Source organism: Balaenoptera physalus, assembly GCF_965194825.1.
Source record: "Balaenoptera physalus genome assembly, chromosome: 7".
Classification (NCBI taxonomy): Eukaryota; Metazoa; Chordata; class Mammalia; order Artiodactyla; family Balaenopteridae; genus Balaenoptera; species Balaenoptera physalus.
In genome coordinates, this window is record NC_138886.1 from 37,402,519 (window position 1) to 37,427,981 (window position 25,463).

Genomic DNA, 25,463 nt, shown 5'->3' on the forward strand with positions numbered 1-25,463 from the left:
CAAATGACTCAATTTCGTTCCTTTTTATGGCTGAGTAATATTCCATGGTATATATGTACCACATCTCCTTTATCCATTTGCCTGTCGATGGGCATTTAGGTTGCTTCCATGACCTGGCTATTGTAAACAGTGCTGCAATGAACATTGGGGTGCATGTGTCTTTTTTTTTTTTTAAACTTTTATTTTTTTTTTTAATTTTTATTTATTTATTTATTTTTAATTTATGGCTATGTTGGGTCTTCGTTCTGTGCGAGGGCTTTCACTAGTTGTGGCAAGTGGGGGCCACTCTTCATCGCTGTGCGCGGGCCTCTCACTATCGCGGCCTCTCTTGTTGCGGAGGACAGGCTCCAGACACGCAGGCTCAGTAATTGTGGCTCACGGGCCCAGCCGCTCTGCGGCATGTGGGATCCTCCAAGACCAGGGCTCGAACCCGTGTTCCCTGCATTAGCAGGCAGATTCTCAACCACTGCGCCACCAGGGAAGCCCCTGCATGTGTCTTTTTGAATTATGGTTTTCTCAAGGTATATGACCAGTAGTGGGATTGCTGGATCATATGGTAATTCTATTTTTTGTTTTTTAAAGAACCTCCATACTGTTTTTCATAGTGGCTGTATCAATTTACATTCCCACCAACAGTGCAAGAGGGTTCCCTTTTCTCCACACCCTCTCCAACATTTGTTGTTTGTAGATTTTCTGATGATGCCCATTCTAACTGCTGTGAGATGATACCTCATTGTAGATTTGATTTGCATTGCTCTAATTATTAGAGATGTTGAGCAGCTTTTCATGTGCTTCTTGGCCATCTGTATGTCTTCTTCAGAGAAATGTCTATTTAGGTCTTCTGCCCATTTTTGGATTGGGTTGTTTGTTTCTTTAATATTGAGCTGCATGAGTTGTTTATATATTTTGAAGATTAATCCTTTATCCGTTGACTCATTTGCAAATATTTTCTCCCATTCTGAAGGTTGTCTTTTTGTCTTGTTTATGGCTTCCTTTGCTGTGAAAAGCTTTGAAGTTTCATTAGGTCCCATTTGTTTATTTTTGTTTTTATTTTCAGAACTCTAGGAGGTGGATCAAAAAACAACTTGCTGTGATTTATGTCAAAGAGTGTTCTTCCTATGTTTTCCTCTAAGAGCTTTATAGCATCCGGTCTTACATTTAGGTCTCGAATCCATTTTGAGTTTATTTTTGTGTATGGTGTTAGAGAGTGTTCTAATTTCATTCTTTTACATGCAGCTGCCCCGTTTTCCCAGCACCACTTATTGAAGAGACAGTCTTTTCTCCATTGTATATCTTTGCCTCCTTTGTCATAGATTAGTTGACCATAGGTGCGTGGGTTTATCTCTGGGCTTTCTATCTTGTTCCATTGATCTATGTTTCTGTTTTTGTGCCAGACCATATTGTCTTGATGACTGTAGCTTTGTAGTATAGTCTTATTCTTTGAAGAATCCTTGCATCCCTGGGATAAATCCCACTTGATCATGGTGTATGATCCCTTTAATGTGTTGTTGCATTCTGTTTGCTAGTATTTTGTTGAGGATTTGTGTATCTATATTCATCAGTGATATTGGTCTGTAATTTTCTTTTTTTGTAGTATCTTTGTCTGGTTTTGCTATCAGGGTGATGGTGGCCTCATAGAATAAGTTTGGGAGTGTTCCTTCCTCTGCAATTTTTTGGAAGAGTTTGAGAAGGATGGGTGTTAGCTCTTCTCTAAATGTTTGATAGAATTCACCTGTGAAGCCATCTGGTCCTGGACTTTTGTTTCTTGGAAAATTTTTTTTTTATAAGTTTATTTTATTTTATTTATTTATTTTTTTTAATTAATTTTATTTATTTATTTTTGGCTGTGTTGGGTCTTCATTGCTGTGCACGGACTTCCTCTAGCTGTGGCAGGGGCTGCTCTTTGTTGCAGTGCGCAGGCTTCTCATTGCAATGGCTTCTCTTGCTGCAGAGCACAGGCTCTAGGCACGCGGGCTTCAGTAGTTGCAGCATGTGGGCTCAGTAGTTGTGGCTCGCGGGCTCTAGAGCACAGGCTCAGTACTTGTGGCACACGGACTTAGTTGCTCCGCAGCATGTGGGATCTTCCCGGACCAGGGCTTGAACCCGTGTCCCCTGCAATGGCAGGCAGACTCTTAACCACTGCGCCACCAGGGAAGCCCCATCTTGGAAGATTTTTAATCACAGTTTCAATTTCATTACCAGTGATTGGTCTGTTCATATTTTCTATTTCTTCCTGGTTCAATCTTGGAAGGTTATACCTTTCGAAGAATTTGTCCATTTCTTCCAGGTTGTCCATTTTATTGGCATAGAGTTGCTTGTAGTAGTCTCTTAGGATGCTTTCTATTTCTGTGGTGTCTGTTGTAACTTCTCCTTTTTCAGTTCTAATTTTATTGATTTGAGTCCTCTCCCTCTTTTTCTTGATGAGTCTGGCTAATGGTTTATCAATTTTATCTTCTCAAAGAACCAGCTTTTAGTTTTATTGATCTTTGCTATTGTTTTCTTTGTTTCTATTTCATTTATTTCTGCTCTGATCTTTATGATTTCTTTCCTTCTGCTAACTTTGGGTTTTGTTTGTGCTTCTTTCCCTAGTTCCTTTAGGTGTAAGGTTAGATTTTTCATTTGACCTATTTCTTGTTTCTTGAGGTAGGCTTGTATAGCTATAAACTTCCCTCTTAGAACTGCTTTTGCTGCATCCCATAGGTTTTGGATCATCGTGTTTTCATTGTCATTTGTCTCTAGGTATTTTTTGATTTCCTCTTTGATTTCTTCAGTGATCTCTTGGTTATTTAGTAACGTATTGTTTAGCCTCCATGTGTTTGTGTTTTTTATGGTTTTTTCCCCTGTAATTCATTTCTAATCTCATAGCATTGTGGTCAGAAAAGATGCTTGATATGATTTCAATTTTCTTAAATTTACTGAGGCTTGATTTGTGACCCAAGATGTGATCTATCCTGGAGAATGTTCCGTGCGCACTTGAGAAGAAAGTGTAATCTGCTGTTTTTGGATGGAATGTCCTATAAATAACAATTAAATCTATCTGGTCTATTGTGTCATTTAAAGCTTCTGTTTCCTTATTTATTTTCATTTTGGATGATCTGTCCATTGGTGTAAGTGAGGTGTTAAAGTCCCCCACTATTATTGTGTTACTGTCGATTTCCTCTTTTAGAGCTGTTAGCAGTTGCCTTATGTATTGAGGTGCTCCTATGTTGGGTGCGTATATATTTATAATTGTTATATCTTCTTCTTGGATTGATCCCTTGATCATTATGTAGTGTCCTTCCTTGTCTCTTGTAACATTCTTTATTTTAAAGTCTATTTTATCTGATATGAGTATAGCTACTCCAGCTTTCTTTTGATTTCCATTTGCATGGAATATCTTTTTCCATCCCCTCACTTTCAGTCTGTACGTGTCCCTAGGTCTGAAGTGGGTCTCTTGTAGACAGCATATATATGGGTCTTGTTTTTGTATCCATTCAGCAAGCCTGTGTCTTTTGGTTGGAGCATTTAATCCATTCATGTTTAAGGTAATTATTGATATGTATGTTCCTCTTGTGTTTCCCACTTAGAGAAGTTCCTTTAGCATTTGTTGTAGAGCTGGTTTGGTGGTGCTGAATTCTCTTAGCTTTTGCTTGTCTGTAAAGCTTTGGATTTCTCCATCGAATCTGAATGAGGTCCTTGCTGGGTCGAGTAATCTTGGTTGTAGGTTCTTCCTTTTCATCACTTTATCATGCCACTCCCTTCTGGCTTATAGAGTTTCTGCTGAGAAATCAGCTGTTAACCTTATGGGAGTTCCCTTGTATGTTATTTGTCATTTTTCCCTTGCTGCTTTCAATAATTTTTCTTTGTCTTTAATTTTTGCCACTTTGATTACTATGTGTCTCGGTGTGTTTCTCCTTGGGTTTATCCTGTATGGGACTCGCTGTGCTTCCTGGATTTGGGTGGCTATTTCTTTTCCCATGTTAAGGAAGTTTTTGACTATAATCTCTTCAAATATTTTCTCTGGTCCTTTCTCTCTCTCTTCTCCTTCTGGGACCCCTATAATGCAAATATTGTTGCGTTTAATGTTGTCCCAGAGGTCTCTTAGGCTGTCTTCATTTCTTTTCATTCTTTTTTCTTTAGTCTGTTCCATAGCAGTGAATTCCACCATTCTGTCTTCCAGGTCACTTATCCGTTCTTTTGCCTCAGTTATTCTGCTATTGATTCCTTCTAGTGTAGTTTTCATTGTAGTTATTGTATTGTTCATCTCTGTTTGCTTTTTCTTTAATTCTTCTAGATATTTGTTAAACGTTTCTGGCATCTTCTCGATCTTTGCCTCCATTCTTTTTCCGAGGTCCTGGATCATCTTCACTATCATTATTCTGAATTCTTTTTCTGGAAGGTTGCCTATCTCCACTTCATTTAGTTGTTTTTCTGGGGTTTTATCTTGTTCCTTCATCTGGTACATAGCCTTCTGCCTTTTCATCTTGTCTATCTTTCTGTGAATGTGGTTTTTGTTCCACAGGCTGTAGGATTGTAGTTCTTCTTGCTTCTTTTGTCTGCCCTCTGGTGGAAGAGGCTATCTAAGAGGCTTGGGTAAGTTTCCTGATGGGAGGGACTGGTGGTGGGTAGAGCTGACTGTTGCTCTGGTGAGCAGAGCTCAGTAAAACTTTAATCCGCTTGACTGTTGATGGGTGGGGCTGGGTTCCCTCCCTGTTGCTTGTTTGGCCTGAGGCAACCCAACACTGGAGCCTGCCTGGGCTCTTTGGTGGGGCTAATGACAGACTCTGGGAGGGCTCACGCCAAGGAGTACTTCCCAGAACTTCTGCTGCCAGTGTCCTTGTCCCCACGGTGAGCTACAGCCACCCCCCGCCTCTGCAGGAGACCCTCCAACGCTAGCAGGTAGGTCTGGTTCAGTCTCCCCTGGGGTCACTGCTCCTTCCCCTGGGTCCCGATGTGCACACTACTTTGTGTGTGCCCTCCAAGAGTGGAGTTTCTGTTTCCCCCAGTCCTGTCGATGTCCTGCAATCAATTCCCACTAGGCTTCAAAGTCTGATTCTCTAGGAATTCCTCCTCCCGTTGCCAGACCCCCAGGTTGGGAAGCCTGACGTGGGGCTCAGAACCTTCACTCCAGTGGGTGGACTTCTATGGTATAAGTGTTCGCCAGTCTGTGAGTCACCCACCCAGCAGTTAAGTGATTTGATTTTCTGTGACTGCACCCCTCCTACCATCTCATTGTGGCTTTTCCTTTGTCTTTGGATGTGGGGTATCTTTTTTGGTGAGTTCCAGTGTCTTCCTGGCGATGATTGTCCAGCAGCTAGTTGTGATTCTAGTGTTCTCGCAAGAGGGAGGAGAGCACATCCTTCTACTCCGCCATCTTGGCTCCTCTCTTCCCCTCAACTCATCTTAACTTTCTCCTTCTTATAGATCCCTTCCCTTTGGGCTACAAACATTCAAATTTCCTTTTACTTAAGACCACTCTCACCCCTCTTTTTTTTTGTTGTTTTTTTGGCCACACACCTAGGCATGTGGGATCTTAGTTCCCCAACCAGGGAAAGAACCTGCGCCCCCTGCAGTGGAAGCACTGGAAGCGTGGATTTTTTTTTTTTTTTAAGATTTATTTGTTATTTATTTATTTTATTTATTTTTGGCTGCATCTGGTTTTAGTTGTGGCACACGGGCTTCTCTCTAGTTGTGGCGTGCAGGCTCCAGGGTGCATGGGCTCTGTAGTTGTGGCATGTGGGTTCCAGAGCCCGTGGGCTCTGTAGTTTGTGGCACGCAGGCTCTCTAGTTGAGGCGCAGGCTCAGTAGTTGTGGTGCGTGGGCTTAGTTGCCCCGCAGCATGTGGGATCTTAGTTCCCTGACCAGGGATCGAACCCGTGTCCCCTGCATTGTAAGGCAGATTCTTAACCACTGGACCACCAGGGAAGTCCCTCAACCCTTCTCTTTATTGCAAAACTTCTGAATGAGTAGCCTACACTTGCTGATTCCACTTCTTCACTTCCCAAATACTCTTAAACTGCTTTAATATGATGCCTACTCTCACACTACTCTAATGAAACTTGCTCTAGTTTTCAAATCCAATGACCTTGTTTTTCTTTATTCTCAACCAGTATCATTCATCTCTATCATTTGATCATTCCTTCTTGAAACTCCCTTTAGCCTAGGCTTCAGACACTGACACGGCACCTCCGTTTTCCTACAGTTCTGACCACACCTATCAATTCTTCTGCCCATTCCCATAGGTACAGCATTAGCTCATTTTTCTCCTCTCTTATCCTCTATATACAATTTTATTCACGCTAATGGCTTTATTACCAAATACCTACAACTCCCAAAATTTATCTCTAATGCAGGCTTCTCTACTAAGCTATAGATCTACAATTTCAGGTACCATTTTCAAGGGTGATCTGCAACAAGACAAATACTTCCCAACTCAACATATTTTATAAGTAACTTATCTTACAGACACCATGAACTCAACTGAACCTAACAACTTTCCTTCCTCTCTATATATTTTCTTCCTCAATTCAGAAGTCTAGGATGACTTCCTGACTTAGATAAATAAATGTCACAGAGCAGAATGAAGATCATTAACACTATTTTCATATTAAAATAAGTGCTCACTCAATGCCTGGGATAGTGCTAATCATCTTCCCAATTATCTCCGCAATACTTTGCTATAGCTATTTTCACCATCTCTAGTACTACTACCTTAGCACAAGCCTTTATCCATCTCTCACCTGGACACTCCAAGTGGACCCCCTGCTTCCACTGTTGCTAGCCATGGCTTCCCACTCCAGTCCATTCACTACAAACTGGACATTTGCAAAATATAAATCAAAGCATCTTCGATTTACAGTCTCTGCCTGCCTATTGGAAGAGTCTATACCACTCGGAACCAATAACCCCTTCCTTTTCTCCTTCACCTCAAAATATTTGCTTCCAATTCACTTTGCATGAAAAACTTACCTCAGGTCTCTGATGGTTCCTTCTCATCAATCAGGTCTCAATTCAAATGTTACCTCCTCAATGAGGCCTTCCTTGAAAATCCTACTTCAAATAGCTCTCCCACTCAGATCACTCTCAATCCCTTTATCCTACTTTCTTATCTTCACTGTACTTATCATTGCCTGAAATCATAATATTTTTTATTTGTGTATCTCCTTTTAATAGGAGCTTCATAAATACTTTGAATGGATGTATAAATTTTAAAGATTTAGAAATTAAGGTTCAATGACGTTAAGTAACATATGTAAGGATATACAACTTATAAGTGGTGGAGCTGATATATTCACCAACTCAGGTCTGCCTAAAACCAAAACTTTTAACATCTATCCTATATCACACTAGTAAAGCATAGTAAGAGTAAAAGCTAGAAAGACAGACTGGGGAATATAATCAGATAGTCAGATAATGAAGTTTGAAATTATAAAAGCAGAGCACCATTCCAAGGAGTGACATGCTCTATGACGTGATCATGGGTTTAGATGGCTGAAATGAGGTGGACAGAGGTTTATATCTGTATCATTCCTGTCCTCTCCTTGGGAACCAGACTTCTTGTATCCATTTGCAGATGAAGGCTCTACAAATCTGGCTCATATCTAATACAGTAGACAGAAACACAAGTGAGCTAGCCCTTTGAATCATCTTTATCCCACTCTGAATCACATGTAAAAGCAATTACCTTCCCACTGCCCAGCCCCTCCTTAGTTGCTAGGCAGATCTTCCTCATTCATGGCCCTCTGGCCTCTTCTCAATATCATTCATAATAAAACACTATGGAAATTAATAAAGCAAACAGTTATAAGAGAAAATTAATAGCCTAACACAATCCACAGGCCTATTTGTTCTCCAGTCTCAAGTAAGTACTAAGAACTAAATGGACAGAAATAGAAGAAGTAATAGAATTTAAAAAAAGATTTTTCTTTTTGGAAAGCTGTACTTCCTAATGATTAAGAATTGATTTTTCCCTATTTTATATATTTAGCAGAATACAGTTTGTATACATACACCTTAGCACAAACTTTCTCCTGTCATATTTTTACCACATATTTTATCACTATGGGGTTCACTAGCACAAAAAAAAGAAGCCCTGATGACTCTTTTTCCTTTGATGTCATGGGCTGCTCTCAAATGTTCAGTGGATAGTTGCTTTTGAAGATTACACCTGAGAATTACCAGTTCATTTTTACTGAAGAGACAAATAGAAGAATGAAACAATTTCCTTTATGAAGCTGAACACAAAATTCTACCACATGCCTACATTTTTATTTCATTTCTCAGTAATCACAGAAAGGATCACAACAAAGCATGAAATGCAAAGCTGGTTATCTAAGCTCCCTCATCAGGAGCAGCTACACCTAAGTATTCTATACAGAAGGAAATAAGTTATTTTTCAATAGCCCTAGGAAAATGGAGCTCACTGCTCTTCTGTGACAGTTCAAATCTCATCAAAAAATTTCGTCCCTTAGTATTCTCCAATAATTACCAATTAGTTGCTGTTGTTTTCAGTATTATGAAGTCACGGATTTAAGCACAGTTGATATGCTTCAATTCTTGTGGTTGTTATCCTTACTGATATTGCAACTTGCCCATCTTTGGCCATTAGGAGCCTCTCACTGATAACATCTTGATATGTATCTTTTCAGCCTTTTCCCCCATATAGTTACATACCGTTTGACCATTCTCCTCACCGCTTTTTTCTTTTTTCATTGAGCTCCATTTTCACATGAATTTTCTCATGTCAGTAATTTTTTTTAATTTTTTATCTTGAAATTTCAGACTTACAGAAAAGTTGCAAAAATAAAAACATGTTAACTGATCTCTTTAGAAAACGATATTCTTTTTTAAAAGTATGTAATGCCACTAAGTTCAGGGGCTATGCTGTTATCTTGTTCAGGATCATAAACATGAACTCAATATTTCTTTCAAAAAATGAGGGCCACAAATGATGTGAGGCATCATTTTGAGCATAATGGATCTCGTCAGGTCATTAAAAAAAAAAAAAAAAGACATTACCAAGCCTACAGGATTAACATGTAAAAAGTATGTATTAATGCCTGGGAAGTGGTTTGAGAACCTGGCCAAATTCCCTTTTTTTAAAAAATGAATATTAGGAATACAGTTACTAGGAGGTAGATTTTGGAAAACTGTTTTATATTATCAGCTACAGTTGAACATAACCAATGACCAAGAAATTTTAATCCCAGATATATATATATCTATTAGATATACATACAAAGGTAGGACTAAAAGATACAAAGTACATTTGGAGTGGTATTATAAAATCAGAGTCCAAGATGGAAAACAAATATGTCCAGCAAAGGTAAATAAACTGTGGCATATTCATACAATGAGATATTACACAGTAATAAAAATAAACTACTGCTAAATGCATAAAGAGGAAGCATCTGACAAGCATAATGTTAAGCAGAAGCAGCCCAAAAGAAATATTGTATAATTCCATTTATGAAAAGTTCAGTATGTCAATAATACCTCAATTTTAAAAAGCTCAAAAACAGGCAAAATATACTCTATCTTGCTATGAACCTAAAACTGCTCTTAAAAAATAAAGTTTATTAATTAAAAAAAACAAAGCTAAACTACAGTGTTAGAATAGGATAATGTTACCTTTGGGAAGATGGAAGGAAGTAATGACTGAGAGGAAGGGTACGGTGGGCTTCTGGGGTGTTAGTAGTATTCTATTTCTTGACCTAGGTGGTGGTCACATGAGTGTGTTCACTTTGTGATAATCCAGTGAGCCATACAGTTAAGATTTGTGTATTTTCAAATATAAACTCAAAATGGATTAAAGACCTAAATGTAAGGCCAGACACTATAAAACTCTTAGAGGAAAACATAGGCAGAACACTCTATGACATAAATCACAGCAAGATCCTTTTTGACCCACCTCCTAGAGAAATGGAAATAAAAACAAACAAATGGGACCGAATGAAACTTAAAAGCTTTGGCACAGCAAATGAAACCATAAACAAGACGAAAAGACAACCCTCAGAATGGGAGAAAATATTTGCAAATGAAGCAACTGACAGGGGATTAATCTCCAAAATTTACAAGCAGCTCATGCAGCTCAATATCAAAAAAACAAACAACCCAATCCAATCCAAAAATGGGCAGAAGACCTAAACAGACATTTCTCCAAAGAAGATATACAGATTGCCAACAAACACATGAAAGAATGCTCAACATCACTAATCATTAGAGAAATGCAAATCAAAACTACAATGAGGTATCATCTCACACCAGTCAGAATGGCCATCATCAAAAAATCTACAAACAATAAATGCTGGAGAGACTATGGAGAAAAGGGAACCCTCTTGCACTGTTGGTGGGAATGTAAATTGATGCAGCCACTATGGAGAACAGTATGGAGGTTCCTTAAAAAACTGAAAATAAAACTACCATACGACCCAGCAATCCCACTACTGGGCATATATCCTGAGAAAACCATAATTCAAAAAGAGTCATGTACCACAATGTTCACTGCAGCTCTATTTACAATAGCCAGGACATGGAAGCAACCTAAAGTGTCCATCGACAGATGAATGGATAAAGAAGATGTGGTACATATATACAATGGAATATTACTCAGCCATAGAAAGAAACAAAATTGAGTTCTCTGTAGTGAGGTGGATGGATCTAGAGTCTGTCACACAGAGTGAAGTAAGTCAGAAAGAGAAAAACAAATACCGTATGCTAACACATATATATGGAATCTAAAAAAAAAACAAAAAACAAAAAAGGTTCTGAAGAACCTAGAGGCAGGCAGGAATAAAGACGCAGACATAGAAAATGGACTTGAGGACACTGGGAGGGGGAAGGGTAAGCTGGGACAAAGTGAGAGAGTGGCATGGACATATATACACTACCAAATGTAAAATACATAGCTACTGGGAAGCAGCCACGTAGCACAGGGAAATCAGCTCGGTGCTTCGTGACCACCTAGAGGGGTGGGACTGGGAGGGTGGGAGGGAGACGCAAGAGGGAGGAGATATGGGGATATATGTATATGTATAGCTGATTCACTTTGTTATAAAGCAGAAACTAACACGCCGTTGTAAAGCAATTACAGTCCAATAAGGATGTTAAAAATATAATAAAATAATAAAAATGAATGACTAATCAAAAAAAGATTTGTGTATTTTAATATACATATGTTATAAGTCAATTAAAAACATTTTAATACACAAATATCAAATCTTCTCTGAACTTTATTAAAGACAGTCCACTATAAGATATGTATAAAACACCTCCCAAACTTAAAGAATCTTGCTTTAAAAGTTAGAAAAAATAGTGCAGTATTTCCCCACTCTAGCAGGAACTTAACTTACTCTGCTTATCCCAGATCAGACCTAATAATCCTAATGGATTCTGAGTTTATCTAAGAAAGGAGATATTTTAAGACCTATGTAGATTGCTTGGGCTCTTATCTACTATATAACAAGCACAGAGAAGGTACTCAACAAATATTTACTAATGATACACAGCCCAAACTTTAAACAAACTCACATAGCAAAATCTGAAATACCTAGCACTGGTAAAATAGGATAAACACTCTGTCTGTTGGCCTAGAGTGCAACTTCCAGGAACCCCACCTCTAGAAACTAAAAAAATTACAGAATGTACCACTTATATGGAAGAACACAATTTATGACACTATCTTTGGCAGAGGAAATTGGTCCTTTCCCCCTTCTGCCTGGCTCAGACAAGGCACAATCAACTTCCTGATGCCATAGCTAAGCAAAAGACACCCAGAAGCAACTCTGCCTGGAAGGGCAGGGACTACTTGAACGATGATGTGATGAAAACCTAGCAGTAAGGATTTAGCTGAGGCAGATGACAATGTTGGAGAAATAAGATGAGAAGAAAGCACTTGACCAACCTGTTCTTATACCTAAAAACTCTAAAATCATTACTATTCCTACTTTCCAGAGTGGTAGTAAATCAAAATATATCTTTGGAGTCTCCCCAGGCTAGAATTAACCCACAATCAATAGGTGTCCTGAGTGTCCATCAGAGTTCACCTCCTAAGAGTTTCCCAGCAGTATCTGTTCAGTTAGTTAGATGGCTGATATGTAATGATAAATTATGATAAGCTTTTCTAAGGGCAAGTCACAACATACATCGACTTGGTATAGTTCTCATCACTAGTGACATTGTTTTGTTCTGTTTTTAAAACACAAGTAATAAATGTTCAATATAGAAAAAATAATTTTTAAATAATACAAAGAAGATAAACAAGAAAAGTACATGAAAATCACAGGTCAAACTTAAAAGAGCTGAGATCTTTGGTATTTCTGGTAAGCATAAAATATTACCTACTGGTGAAGGACCTGCTTCTAATAGAGGATTACTGATATGAGAGATGCTGAGGCACTTGGTTTGCTAATGGGTCCAGGTGAGTGTAATTATTATGCCAAGAAAACAGCAATGAGCAAATCACACAGAAAGACCAGGTGGAAAGCGGATTGGCGATCTCCAAACATAATAAAACCATCTATAGGGATGTTCATTGTAGCATTGTTTATAGTAGCAAAATTATAAATTATATTGTTTATAAAGGCAAAATTTATAATAGCAAAAAAAATTCTGATCATCAATATGAAACTGGTTAAATTATATATGCTCGTATAAGGGAATAGTACTCCATAGCCATTAAAATGAACGATTTAAACTCACATAAGCTGATAGGAGGGACCCCCCTCGTGGTCCAGGGGTAAAGAGTCCGCCTTACAATGCAAGGGACACGGGTTCCATCCCTGGTCGGGGAACTGAGATCCCACATGCCACGGGGCAACTAAGCCCTCACGCCACAACTACTGAGCTCACGTGCCTCAACTGGAGAGCCTGAGTGCTGCAAACTACAGAGCCCATGGGCCCTGGAGCCTGCATGCCACAACTAGAGAGAAGCCCACGTGCCCCAAGAAAGAGCCCGTGCACCGCAACTAAGACCCAATGCAGCCAAAAATAAATAAAATAAATAAATAATAAATCTTTTTTTAAAAAGCTTATAGGAAAATATATTATTAAGCTTTTTAAAAAGTTGAATAATATTGTATACCTCCAACTGTAGAATCTATATACTCATACCTAATGAAAATTTCTATGATGGCCAAGAAAGAGTAAACAGTAGTTATCTCTGGGGAGTAAGAATAGGGAATGGAGACAGGAGAACTTTTTCCTTTCACTTCACATCCTAAATTGTTTGAATTTCTTATCACGCATATATATTATCTCTATAATAAAAACAAAACAATGAAAGCAATGAACAAAAAACTTAACAATGGTGTTGAGTGGGTGGTAGGACCATGATGATTTTTATTCTCCTTTTTACACTCTCCTGCATTTTCTCAATTTTCTATGATTAACAATATATTAGCATATATTGCTTTTTATACCTCCAAGACTATTTTTTTGTTTTTGATTTTTTAACAAGTCAAGTGTAGTCACTTCTGGTTCAAATTAGGGAGAGAAATCCAGCGCTCAGTTATAAACACTGTGGCAATTACAAAGAAATATGGAAAGACTCAATTCTCAAAATGCTTATTTGTTTGGAGAAAATAGTCATGAACACCAAGACAACAAAAGTTAAAGAAAATCATTGATTTAATTTACTGGAGTTGTTTATGTGGTACTGGCTCCTATGGAAGCAAAAAGTTATCAGTATTGTGAAGAAAGCTGTGCCAAATGTTTGAAGAAAGACTAAGTGAATTCTATAAAAGGGTGTTTTTTAAAATTCAAGTCTAACCTCCCACTCAACGTCAAAATTCCTTTTACCACTCATTCAGTCTATGCTTAAAGTAACCTATGTCAAAAAATCCTCAAAAGTAGTCCATGCCATTAGTTAAGAACAACTCTGTTAAAGTTTTTCCTTATGTTAAGCTAAAATCTAATTTCCTATCATTTTCAATCACTGGTCAACTTGTCCTAGTCTGTCCCCTGGAGCGATAGTTTAGACAATTTTCATTTACTATTATGATCCTCCCTCCTCTTAAATCTTCTCAAGAACTAAACCTCTCAATTCCTCAAATGGTTTCTACACCATTATTCTAATTATTCTCCTCTGAAGAAATTCCAGTTTCTCAGTGTGCCTCTTAGAATCAAATACCCTGACTGAACACAAAATTCCAGAACCGATCTGACTAGTGCTTTTTTTTTTTTTTTTTTTTTTTTTTTTTCTGACTAGTGCTTTTATCTCCTTTGTTTGGGTCACCATGAGGATAGTACAGACTAGTTGCTAGGCGGTATACAATTCATTGTCAATTTAGTGGCACTGTTCAGACCATAAGTAATTTATGTTTTAAGGCATTTAAGAGTTTAAAGAGTGTAAAGGAGAAAGATCACTGTGGACTGAGGAACTGAGGACATTTTCAACAACAAAAGTAGACTGTAAGCTGGGAAAAGAAGAATACATTTTTGATAAGCGGAAAACATGAAAAGACTATTTCAGAGAGTATAAATGTGGAACACTGCCAAGGCAGGAATGAACAAAGTTAGTGCTAATAAGGACAGGCAAGAAGATAGGACCAAAAGGAGGGCTGGAGTCAGACTATTGAGAGCCCTTAAACTGCAGGGAATAGGCATGATTAAAGGGTTAGACCAAGAAATTGACTTCTTGATTGAGATATCTGGAGATGATTAAATCAATACCAGTTTGCCAAATTCTACATCAGGTTAAATACTGTTTGAAATTTTTTTTCTAAATTGAGGTATAATTTACAATGTTGTGTTAGTTACAAGTGTACAGCAAAGTGATTCAGTTATAATATATATGTATTCTTTTTCAGATCTCTTTTCCATTATAGGTTATTATAAGATATTGAGTATACTTTCCTATGCTATACAATAGGTCCTTGTTGTTTATTTATTTTATATATAGCAGTGTGTATATGTTAATCCCAAACTCCTAATTTATCTCTCTCCCCCAATCCCTTTTGGTAACCATAAATTGTTTTCTATGTCTGTGAGTCTATTTGTTTTGTAAGTTCATTTGCATCATTTTTTTAGATTCCACAAATAAGTGATATATTAGTATTTGTCTTTCTCTGTCTGATTTACTTCACTTAATATGATAATCTCTAGGTCCATCCATGCTGCAAATTACATTATTTCATTCTTTTTTATGGCTGAGTAATACTCCATACTCTGTGTGTGCGTGTGTGTGTGTGTGTGTGTGTGTGTGTGTGTGTGTGTATACATATATATCTCACACCTTCTTTATCCATTCATCTGTCGATGGACATTTAGGTTGCTTCCATGTCTTGACGATTGTAAATAGTGCTGCTATGAACACTGGGGTGCATGTATCTTTTTGAATTAGAGTTTTCTCCAGACATACGCCCAGGAGTGGGATTGCAGGATCATATGGTAACTCTATTTTTAGTTTTTTAAGGAACCTCCATACTGTTTTCCATAGTGGCTGCACCAATTTACATTTCCACCAACAATGTAGGAGGGTTTCCTTTTCTCCACACCTTTCCTAGCATTTATTGTTTGTGGACATTTTAATGATGGCCGTTCTGACTAGTGGGAGGTGATACATCATTGCAGTTTTGATTTGCATTTCTCTGATAATTAGCAATGTTGAGCATCTTTTCATGTGCCTATTGTCCACCTGTATGGCTTCTTTGGAGAAATATCTGTTTAGGTCTTCTGCCCATTTTTTGATTGGGTTGTTTGTTTTTTTGTTATTGAGTTGTATGAGCTGTTTGTATATTTTGGAAATTAAGGTATTGTCAGTCACATCATTTGCAAATATTTTCTCCCATTCTGTGGGTTTTCTTTTCATTTTGTTTATGGTTTCCTTTGCTGTGCAAAAGCTTTTAAGTTTAATTAGGTCCCATTTGTTTATTTTTATTTCCATTACTCTAGAGAAAAATATTGCTGCAATTTATGTCGAAGAGTCTTCTGCCTATGTTTTCCTCTAAGAGTTTTATAGTATCCGGTCTTACACTTAGGTCTTTAATCCATTTTGAGTTTATTTTTCTATATGGTGTTAGAGAATGCTCGAATTTCATTCTTTTACATGTAGCTGTCCACTTTTCTCAGCACCACTTATTGAAGAGACTGTCTTTTCTCCATTGTATATTTGTGCCTCCTTTGTTGTAGATTAATTGACCATAGGTGTATGAGCTTATTTCTGGGCTTTCTATCCTGTTCCATTGATCTATATGTCCGTTTTTGTGCCAGTACCATACTGTTTTGACTACTGTAGCTTTGTAGTATAGTCCGAAGTCAGGGAGCATGATTCCTCCAGCTCTGTTCTTCTTTCTCAAAATTGTTTTGGCTATTTGGGTCTTTTCTGTCTCCATACAAATTTTAAGATTTTTTTGTTCTAGTTCTGTGACAACTGCCATTGGTAATTTGATAGAGATTGCATTGAATCTGTAGATTGCCTTGGGTAGTATGGTCATTTTAAGAATATTGATTCTTGGGCTTCCCTGGTGGAGCAGTGGTTGAGAATCTGCCTGCCAACGCAGGGGACACGGGTTCGAGCCCTGGTCTGGGAAGATCCCACATGCCGCGGAGCAACTAGGCCCGTGAGCCACAATTACTGAGCCTGCACATCTGGAGCCTGTGCTCCGCAACAAGAGAGGCCGCAATAGTGAAAGGCCCGCGCACCGCGATGAAGAGTGGCCCCCGCTTGCCACAACTAGAGAAAGCCCTCGCACAGAAACGAAGACACAACACAGCCATAAATAAATTAATTAATTTTTTAAAAAAAAGAATATTGATTCTTCTAATCCAAGAACACAGTATGTCTTTGACTACATGGAAAAAGTTTCTAATTCAATTCTACTCCAAGATGAACTGAAATTGAGTTGTTATATAATATCATTACACAGGTTTCTTTCTAAATATGAACAACATTCCTAACTGCCAAAATATAATACAAGGAATGTCACTTTAAAAGGATTTATTTTTCAGCTCGGTGCTTTGTGATGACCTAGAGGGGGTGGGATAGGGAGGAAGGGAGGGAGGCTCTAGAGGGAGGGGATATGGGGACATATGTATGCATATGGCTGATTCACTTTCTTGTACAACAGAAACTAACACAGTATTGTGAAGCAATTATACTCCAATAAAGATCTATTAAAAATAACAATAACAAAAAAATTTTTTTAATAAAAAGATTTATTTTGATCCATTTCTGTAAGCTTCCCCAGCATGAATACCTTGCCATTTAATATGAGTACTTCTGTACAAGGTAGCCACTTGTTTCCATAATTAATCATCTTCAGGATCTACATTCAAAAGACAATGACCTGCTGGTCTCCAACCCTCCAGGTTCAAAAGGAGAAATATGACTAATGTAACATTAAAGAGAAAGAGCTTAGTTAGCTAAACAGAATTTCTAGAAAATGAAAGCTTCCTGATATTAGAACAAATGAAAACAGCAGCAGCTCCTTCTCTAAAGTTTAAATTCAATTAAATAGGAATTTCTGGTTCAATAATGCTCCTGCCTGAAGAATCTTTCATAAGGGCTAGTTCTGTAATACAGTGTGGCAGTAGAGATTTCAACTGTCCAAGAGACATTGCAAAACCCAACCTCTCCCAAATCCTGCTACTCAACAGCAGGGATCTAAAGGAATAAATAGATTCCCAGCTGCTGAGAGAAAATGTCTTACTAAAAGCAAAGCAAAATTCTCATTAATGAAAAATCAACCATGAAAGAAGAAAATTTCTGTGTGTCTCATAATCCCTGGAAAGAGCCAAATCCATTTTGGGTTAAAGCAGATTTAACAACAGTGGAAGAGAAGAGAGGAAATCAGTTCCATTTGCCAGAAGCTGGGGGAAACGCTTAACAGAGACCACAAACAACAATGCTTCTAATCCACAGAGCCAAAAGAAACATGAACCCTATCCAGTAAAAGGTGCCAGGAAAAGGTTCTTGTGGATAAATTCTCTCACTCACAACAAAGCCACCTTATTCCACCTAGCTCAACACAGATATGATAGGTTGTAACTTGAATTTCCCAAGATCAAATTCAATGGGTAATCCAAACCCTGCTTTTTCTAATCAGATAATCTCTAAAATCACAGTTCCTGCATTCATTCAAAACCAGCATTGAGCTTCTACTACGTCAGGCACCCGGAATACAAAAACCATCAAGAAACAGTCTCTACCCTCATGGAGCTTAGTCCATGCACCTTGCCTCATCTTAAACCCCAAAGCTATTGCCTTAAAATATTTTCTTACGGGGGTCAGTGGAAAAGCAATAAAGGACTTCACCTTTAGTTACTGTGATAGAAGTAAATAAATAAATCATACTTCTTATACTCTGCTCCAAAACGAGAGAAGCCGACACACCTTTCCAAGTCGAATATGAGCACATTCTTAGCCTAGAACCCACAGGAGGAGCAGGGGACAAAGACAAGCAATAGAGGGGTGCAAGCCAAGAAACGCTGGAAGAAGGGATGTGACAGCTGTACCACTACACGTTCAAAGCGTGATTAAAAAGAACCTGCTACTAAGCCGACTGAGGTTTTACGGTGCAGGGAGAAGGAAGAAAAGAATAGGGGGCTGCCCGCTATGAACAGACACCAACTATCCGCGGTCCCTAGCTCGTCCACTCTCACTAGAGGAGAGCGCCAGACACTGTTTAATAGGATCTGGGCCTGCCAGCCAACAGCACTGTCACATGGCCACCGGAACGGAGAGCTAACAGTCCCTCATAGGAGCATGAGGAAAAACAAGAGAGAATGCAAAGAACTCTTTAAATGTTCAAAAACGAGTTAACATAATGGTTCCCCGAGGCACGGATTGGACGTAAAGTTTGGAAAAGGTGGTAACCCGACGCCCACTGGAAGCCCGTGGAGACCCCAGGGCGATGTCCGCCCTCCCACCCCAGTCCGCGCACTCACCGCGCACACAGAGCAACGACATGGCCGAGGCGCCGGCGAGCCTCCGCCGCGTCCCAGCCCCGCAGCTGCGCCGGGCCGCTCCCTCTTTCCTCTCAGCAGGTGCAGCAGCTGTTCCCGCTATCGACCCCACGGGTCTCTCCGCTCCTCATGGTCCCCTTCGCAGGCAGCCTCCCGCCGCTCCCTCGGACCCGCTCCAATTTTCACCGTCTGAGCGGGCTCCCGATAGTGGTGAGCACCGGCCGGCAGGCGGGAGACTGGGCGCGGCACCGCGGCGCCATCGCTGAGAGGCAAGAGCGACCGGGACACCCTCCCCTCACTCCAGCCGGGATCCAGGAGAGCGCCGGGACAGAGCCAACCAGTTGCGCCCCGCCTCCCAGCCAATCAACTCACGCCCAGTCCGCCGACCCCGCCCCCTCACGGGCACGTAGGAGGTGGGGTCCCCTTCCGCTTTTCTTAGTGAAAGAATGAAGGCAGCTCCGCACACTAACTAGGCTGACGGCAGAGAGGGGCGGGCTTCCCCCTCACCTGTGTGGGCGGGAATTGAAGCCTTCTGCCCCTCTCACGTGGGCGGGGCTTCCACCCAAGAACAGATTCTTTTCATTGAGAATTTCTATCGGACTTCCTTCTGAGTCTATCCCTTGCAGCTTACTGTAACAATCTAAAAAGATCGTACCACACTTTGCTGTACACCTGAAACTAACATAATATTGTAAATCAACTATACTTCAATTTTAAAAAATGGACTTTAACAAGAAAAAAAAGCTTTTGTAACTTTGTATGGTGATGGATGGTAACTAGACTTATTGTGGTGATCATTTTGCAGTGTATACAAATATCAAATCATGTTGTACACCTGAAACTAACATAATGTTATATGTCAACTATAACTCAATAAAGAATGGGCTACTGTGCTTCCCTGGTGGCACAGTGGTTAAGAATCCGCCTGCCAATGCAGGGGACACGGGTTCGAGCCCTGGTCCGGGAAGATCACACATGCCACGGAGCAACTAAGCCCGTGCACCGCAACTACTGAGCCTGCGCTCTAGAGCCCCAGAGCCACAACTACTGAGCCCACGTGCCACAACTACTGAAGACCACGCACCACAACAAAGAGAAGCCACCACAATGAGAAGCCTGCGCACCTCAACGAAGAGTAGCCCCCACTTGCTGCAACTAGAGAAAGCCCACGCACAGCAACGAAGACCCAACACAGCCAAAAACAAACAAAGAAATAAATTTATTAAAAAAAAAAAGAACTGTCATGGCACGGGTGGGTGTGTCATTTAGCATGCTAATATGTTAGAATGAGTGTATAATGAGGCTCAAGATCTACTGGAAGTCAAATCTTGCACCATCTTGGGCCTAGTTGGTTCTAATTTTTGTTGTATCCTCAATGGCTGTGTCATTCTTTTAATGGTTGTGCCCTGCCCCCTTCCCTCCTGGGTCACTTACATGCATGTAATCTATTAGTGCTTACTAAATAATAAAGTATGTTCTTTTTCTATATTGGCAAGAATCGGTCTTTTTGCTAGCAGGATTGTTTTATTTCCCCAGTAACAGCAACACAGTAGCCAATTTAAAAACAAAGCAGGGACTTCCCTGGTGGTGCAGGGGTTAAGAGTCTGCCTGCTGGTGCGGGGGACACAGGTTCGAGCCCTGGTCCGAGAGGATCCCACATGCCACAGAGTAGCTGGGCCCGTGAGCTGCAACTACTGAGCCTGCACTCTAGAGCCTGTGAGCCACAACTTCTGAGCCCATGTGCCGCAACTACTGAAGCCCATGTGCCTGGAGCCCTGCTCTGCAACAAGAGAAGCCACCGCAATGAGAAGCCCGTGCACCGCAACGAAGAGTAGCCCCGCTCACTGCAACTAGAGAAAGCCCACACACAGCAACAAAGACCCGACGTGGCCAAAAATAAATAAATAAAATAAATAAAGCATGTTTCCCATCAGCAACCTGGGAGTGATATACTGATATGTACTCTGTAACACTGAACAGTAACATTTAAAAAATCTTTGTCAATTAAAGAAACTATTTCAATATTATCTCAGTTTCTGTGGGTCAGGAATCTGGGTACGGCTTAATCGGATCCTCTGGTTCAAGGTTTCTTACAGACTGCAAGCAAAGTTTCAGCTTGACTGCAAAAGGATCCACTTCCGATTTCACTCATATGATTGTTGGCAGGTCTCAATTTCTCCTGGGCTCTTGAACTGAGAGCCTCAGTTCCTTCTTGGCTATTGGCTGCTCTAAGTTCCTTGTCATGTGGACCTCTCCAACATGGCAGCTTGCTTCCTCAAAGCATGCAAGGTGAGAAGTCAATAAAGTCTATGAGCAAGAGGGAAGTCACAATCTTTTGTAACCTAATAACAGAAGTGCCGTCTCCTCATTTTTGCTGTATTCTATTCATCAGAAGCAAGTCACACTCAAGAAAAGGGAATTCCACAGGACACGAATACCACCAGGAGGCAGGATCATTGGGGGGCCATCTTAGAAATCTGCCTGTCACACCTGGGTTTGAGTCCTAGCTCTGGCACCTGTGACCTTGGGCAAGCTACGTGACCTCTATTTCCCAGGAAATAATAACAGTATCTACTTCATAAGAGGGTTTTGAGGTTTAAATGAGGAAATGCATTTAAATTACCTGGTACATACTAAATGCCCAATACATGTTCATTACTACTTAGGTTGTGGACATGAGGGGGGAATGCAGCTGGGAGGTGCTAAGCAGAGCAAGAGTCAGTGTCTGAAGGTTGTGATGTAGGCTCTGAGGCACCCCAGTTTCCCAGTTAAAAGTTCAAAGAAAGGCACTAAGGTCCTCTGCTCTCTAGGCACTTGATCAGGACCAGCTATAATCATCAGCAAGGTAAGGATATCTTCAGAAGCAACTCAAACAGGGATAAAAAGCCAGAGCCTTCTTGTCCCACTGTCTTCGTTAGTTTTTCCAGTACACTACTTGAAAGTTCTTCAGCATTTGAGTGGAATTCACACTTAGATTTAGCTGGCAGGTAGCTGACAGCTAAGACTCTTTGAGATTCAGGAAATGAGGAGGAAGGAGAGAGGGATCAAAGAAAGTAAGTAATAAAGGAAACTCAAAAATCTCAAGACAATAAAGCCAAAATACCCAGGGTTGGCATTGCTGCTGTCTTTTCGGAAACTCTCAGGCAGAAGCAGCAGAGTAAGAACCCTGCTGCAGGGGAACCCTCTACTGACTTTATGACCATCTTTAAGTCATGCTCCAAGGCTATTAAAAGTTTGCCCTTCTTGCAAGTTCCATATCTTTTGGGAAATGCTTCCCAATGTCTTCACAGAGAAATTTAATATAAATAACTCAATTCAAGACTTCCCTGGTGGTCCAGTGGTTAAGACTCTGCACTCCCACTTCAGGGGGCACGGGGTTTGATCCCTGGTTGGGGAACTAAGATCCCACATGCCACACAGTGCAGCCAAAAATAAATAAATAATAAATAAATAAATAACTCATTTCAACAAATATTTATTAAATACCTTTTAAGTCAGGCATAGAGAGAGGATACAAAAGTAACAAATCATAGTTCCTATCCTTGAATAGTTTATAAGGTGATAGGAAAGATCTATAAGAGATAATGAGAAGAAACTAAACTAGGGCAGTAAATATGGAACTGAGGGGGAAGGAAAGGGACAATCCCCCAACACTTCCCTCGTGTTAAGGAGCCAGAAGTGATATAACTTGGCACACAATGACTATGAATATAGTAGAGAATATCCTTTCTTTTGTAGCCAACAACTGGGTGAGAAGGCAAAGGAGAGAGTTTTAAAGTCAGATTGGGGAATTCCCCAGCGGTCTAGTAGTTAGGATTCCGTACTTTCACTGCCTTGGGCCCTCTTCAATCCCTGGTCGGGGAACTAAGATCCCACAAGCCGCAGGGTGCAACCAAAACATAAATAAATAAATAACTAAAAATAAAGTCAGATTGGCTAGGAAGATGATGATGCTACAGTTAATGTAGTTTTGGGGAGAAAGATGTGTTTCCTTTGGACACCTATATTAAGTTTGAGATTGCCTGGGATAACCTTCAGATATACCCATTAGACAGTGATGCATAACTGACCCTAAGAGAGCAGTCCAGGCTAGAGGTAGAGATTTCAATCAATAAAGGTATAACTATTTTAATCCCTATTTTGTTGATAAAGAAAATGAGGCAAAGCCAGAATGCAAACCCAGCTGTATCGCTCACCAGAGCTCAAGAAGTTAGCCATAATGCTATATCATCTTTCAAGTACTAGAGGAATTGAGCAGAAGCTGTGGAAGGAATCAAGATAGGTTTCACAAGGGAAGTAGCATACGGAGGAGATGGATCTCAAAATATAGATAGGACTGGACATGCAATGATGGAAGAAAGGGCATTCTATACACAGAGAATAAGTAGCACAAACAAATCAGGAAATGAAAACATTCAACCTGTACAGGTATTTAAGAAGAAGCTGCAAAGAGCTTGAGAGTTGGCACTATAATGTTGCCAGGAGGCTATAGAATGAGAAGGGAACAAAGGTCGGCTTGCAGAGGACACCTACCAAGAGTAGGGAGACAGGAACGGAATGGTCAGAGAGGGAAAACAGGAAAATAAGTAAACCAATTGTATATACTTCCATTATAAATCTTATCTTATTGAAGAGTAATTGCACATCTGTCTTTTCTTTAGACTCAGCACGCCTCAACAGCAAAGGATGTTTTCTCTATCTTTCTGTAACACATAGCACAACATTTGGCAAAGGTGCCCCCAAAAGATTTGTTGACTAGAATAAATGAATGAATGAATGAGTGAGTGAGAATGCTTTAAGGATTAGTTATTGTCAGAGATAAAGCTGAGGGACATCCCTGCTGGCGCAGTGGTTAAGAATCCACCTGTCAATGCAGGGGACACGGGTTCGAGCCCTGGTCCGGGAAGATCCCACATGCTGCGGAGCAACTAAGCCTGTGTGCCACAACTACTGAGCCTGAGCTCTAGAGCCCACAAGCCACAACTACTGAGTCTGTGTGCTGCAACTACTGAAGCCCGTGAGCCTAGAGCCCATGCTCCGCGACAAGAGAAGCCACTGCAGTGAGAAGCCCACGCACTGCAACTAGAGAAAGCCCATGCTCACCGCAACTAGAGAAAACCCAAGCACAGCAATGAAGACCCAACGCAGCCAAAAATAAAATAAATAAATAAACAAATTTATTTAAAAAAAGATAAAGCTGGATACTAGTCAAAGTGGTAAGGACAGATTTCAATCAGTAATATACTATTGCAATAGGGAAAATAGTCTAGAGTGAACTGAACTCAACTTCAATTTGTACAGAGATGACTGGGAGAATGAAGGAACAGGGAGGAAGTTGGGGGGTTGGGCTCAGTAGAGTCAGAGAAGTGAAAAATTACAAGACCTAGGAAGGAAGGGGATTGGTCCATGCAAAACCCAGCTGGGTTTGCTAACTAGTGCTTACTGAAGTCAGGCTCCTACCCTCCCACAGAGACTGGGAGACAGGGGCCCTAACTTTAGGTGTTGGCTGGAACAAACAGTAAATTTTTTTGGCAGCCTTGAGTTTTCTCAGGCAGGTGCTTTAAGAGTCATCCTTAGGGATGCAACCTTGAGCTATTAGAAACTATGTTAGTGTTTTTTTCAGCGTTTGTAGGCTGAGGTTGAGGACAAGCCAAGAAGAGGGCTCAGAGGAGCCCAGCTAGAGTTTGGTCAACAAGAGAATCTTTGTCATTACTAAATATTGTTGAATGCTGCAGAGATTTCTTTTCAATGGCTTTATTGAGATATAATGTACATATCATAAAATCCACCTGTTTTAAGTGTACAATCCAGTAATTTTAGTAAATTTTCAGAGTTGCACAACCATTACCACAATTCAATTTTGGAATATTTCCGTTGCCCCCTCCAAAGGTCCCTTGTACCCATTGCAGCCATTCTGTGTTCCGATCCACAACCCCAGGCAATCACTAGTCTACTCTATGTCTCTATAGATTTGTAAACAGTTTTTGGCAGGAAAGAGCTCTCTGCAGGAGGCCCTTTGTCTTGCCACTAACCTTAAACCAGGCACCCCCATGCTCTACTCAACTTTGGCCCTAGCACAGCTTTCAAATCTTTTCATCACAGAATACATTGCCTAACTTATTGGTGCTTTCCATAGATCAAAGAAATAGAAATGAAAAATAAGTAATTAACAGATGACCAGATCTCTTCCCTAGCTTCTCCTTCAGTAATCTCGCCAACAAACTATATGAACAAACTGTGTGACAAGATAGCATCTACAAGCCTGTGAGACAAGCCTGCACACAGTGGGGGACAGCAACGACTCTGTCCCCCTATCTCAATGATTAACTGAGATTACTTCCCTTTTACCCTTTAAAATTTTTCATCGCTGAGCAGAATCTTCAGAGGTGGTTTTTGGGAGACACTGAATCCACCGTCTCCCCAGATTGCTGGCATTCTGATTAAAAGCAACTTTCCTTTCTACCAACATTTGCCTCTCTTGAGTATTGATTTTTTTAAAAAATATTTATTTATTTATTTGGTTGCACCAGGTCTTAGTTGCAGCAGGCGGGCTACTTAGTTGCAGCTTGCGGGCTCCTTAG

The 25,463-nt window shown here is 40.1% G+C and overlaps 1 protein-coding gene across 5 annotated transcripts in view; it reads right to left on the reverse strand.

Annotated features, from left to right (window-relative positions):
• Window positions 1-19,961, reverse strand: part of UNC13B (unc-13 homolog B) — a 243,211-nt gene extending 223,250 nt beyond the window's left edge. For 3 of the 5 annotated variants that reach the window (XM_082468356.1, XM_082468357.1, XM_082468355.1), the window contains exon 1: window positions 18,865-19,219. In XM_082468356.1, coding sequence (XP_082324482.1) covers window positions 18,865-18,886 — 22 coding nt within the window. In that variant the 5' untranslated portion in view covers window positions 18,887-19,219. Of the gene's footprint in view, window positions 1-18,864 lie in introns of all 5 variants that reach the window. The other 2 variants (XM_082468359.1, XM_082468358.1) reach the window with 2 other exon arrangements.
• Between the last annotated feature and the right edge of the window lie 5,502 nt (window positions 19,962-25,463).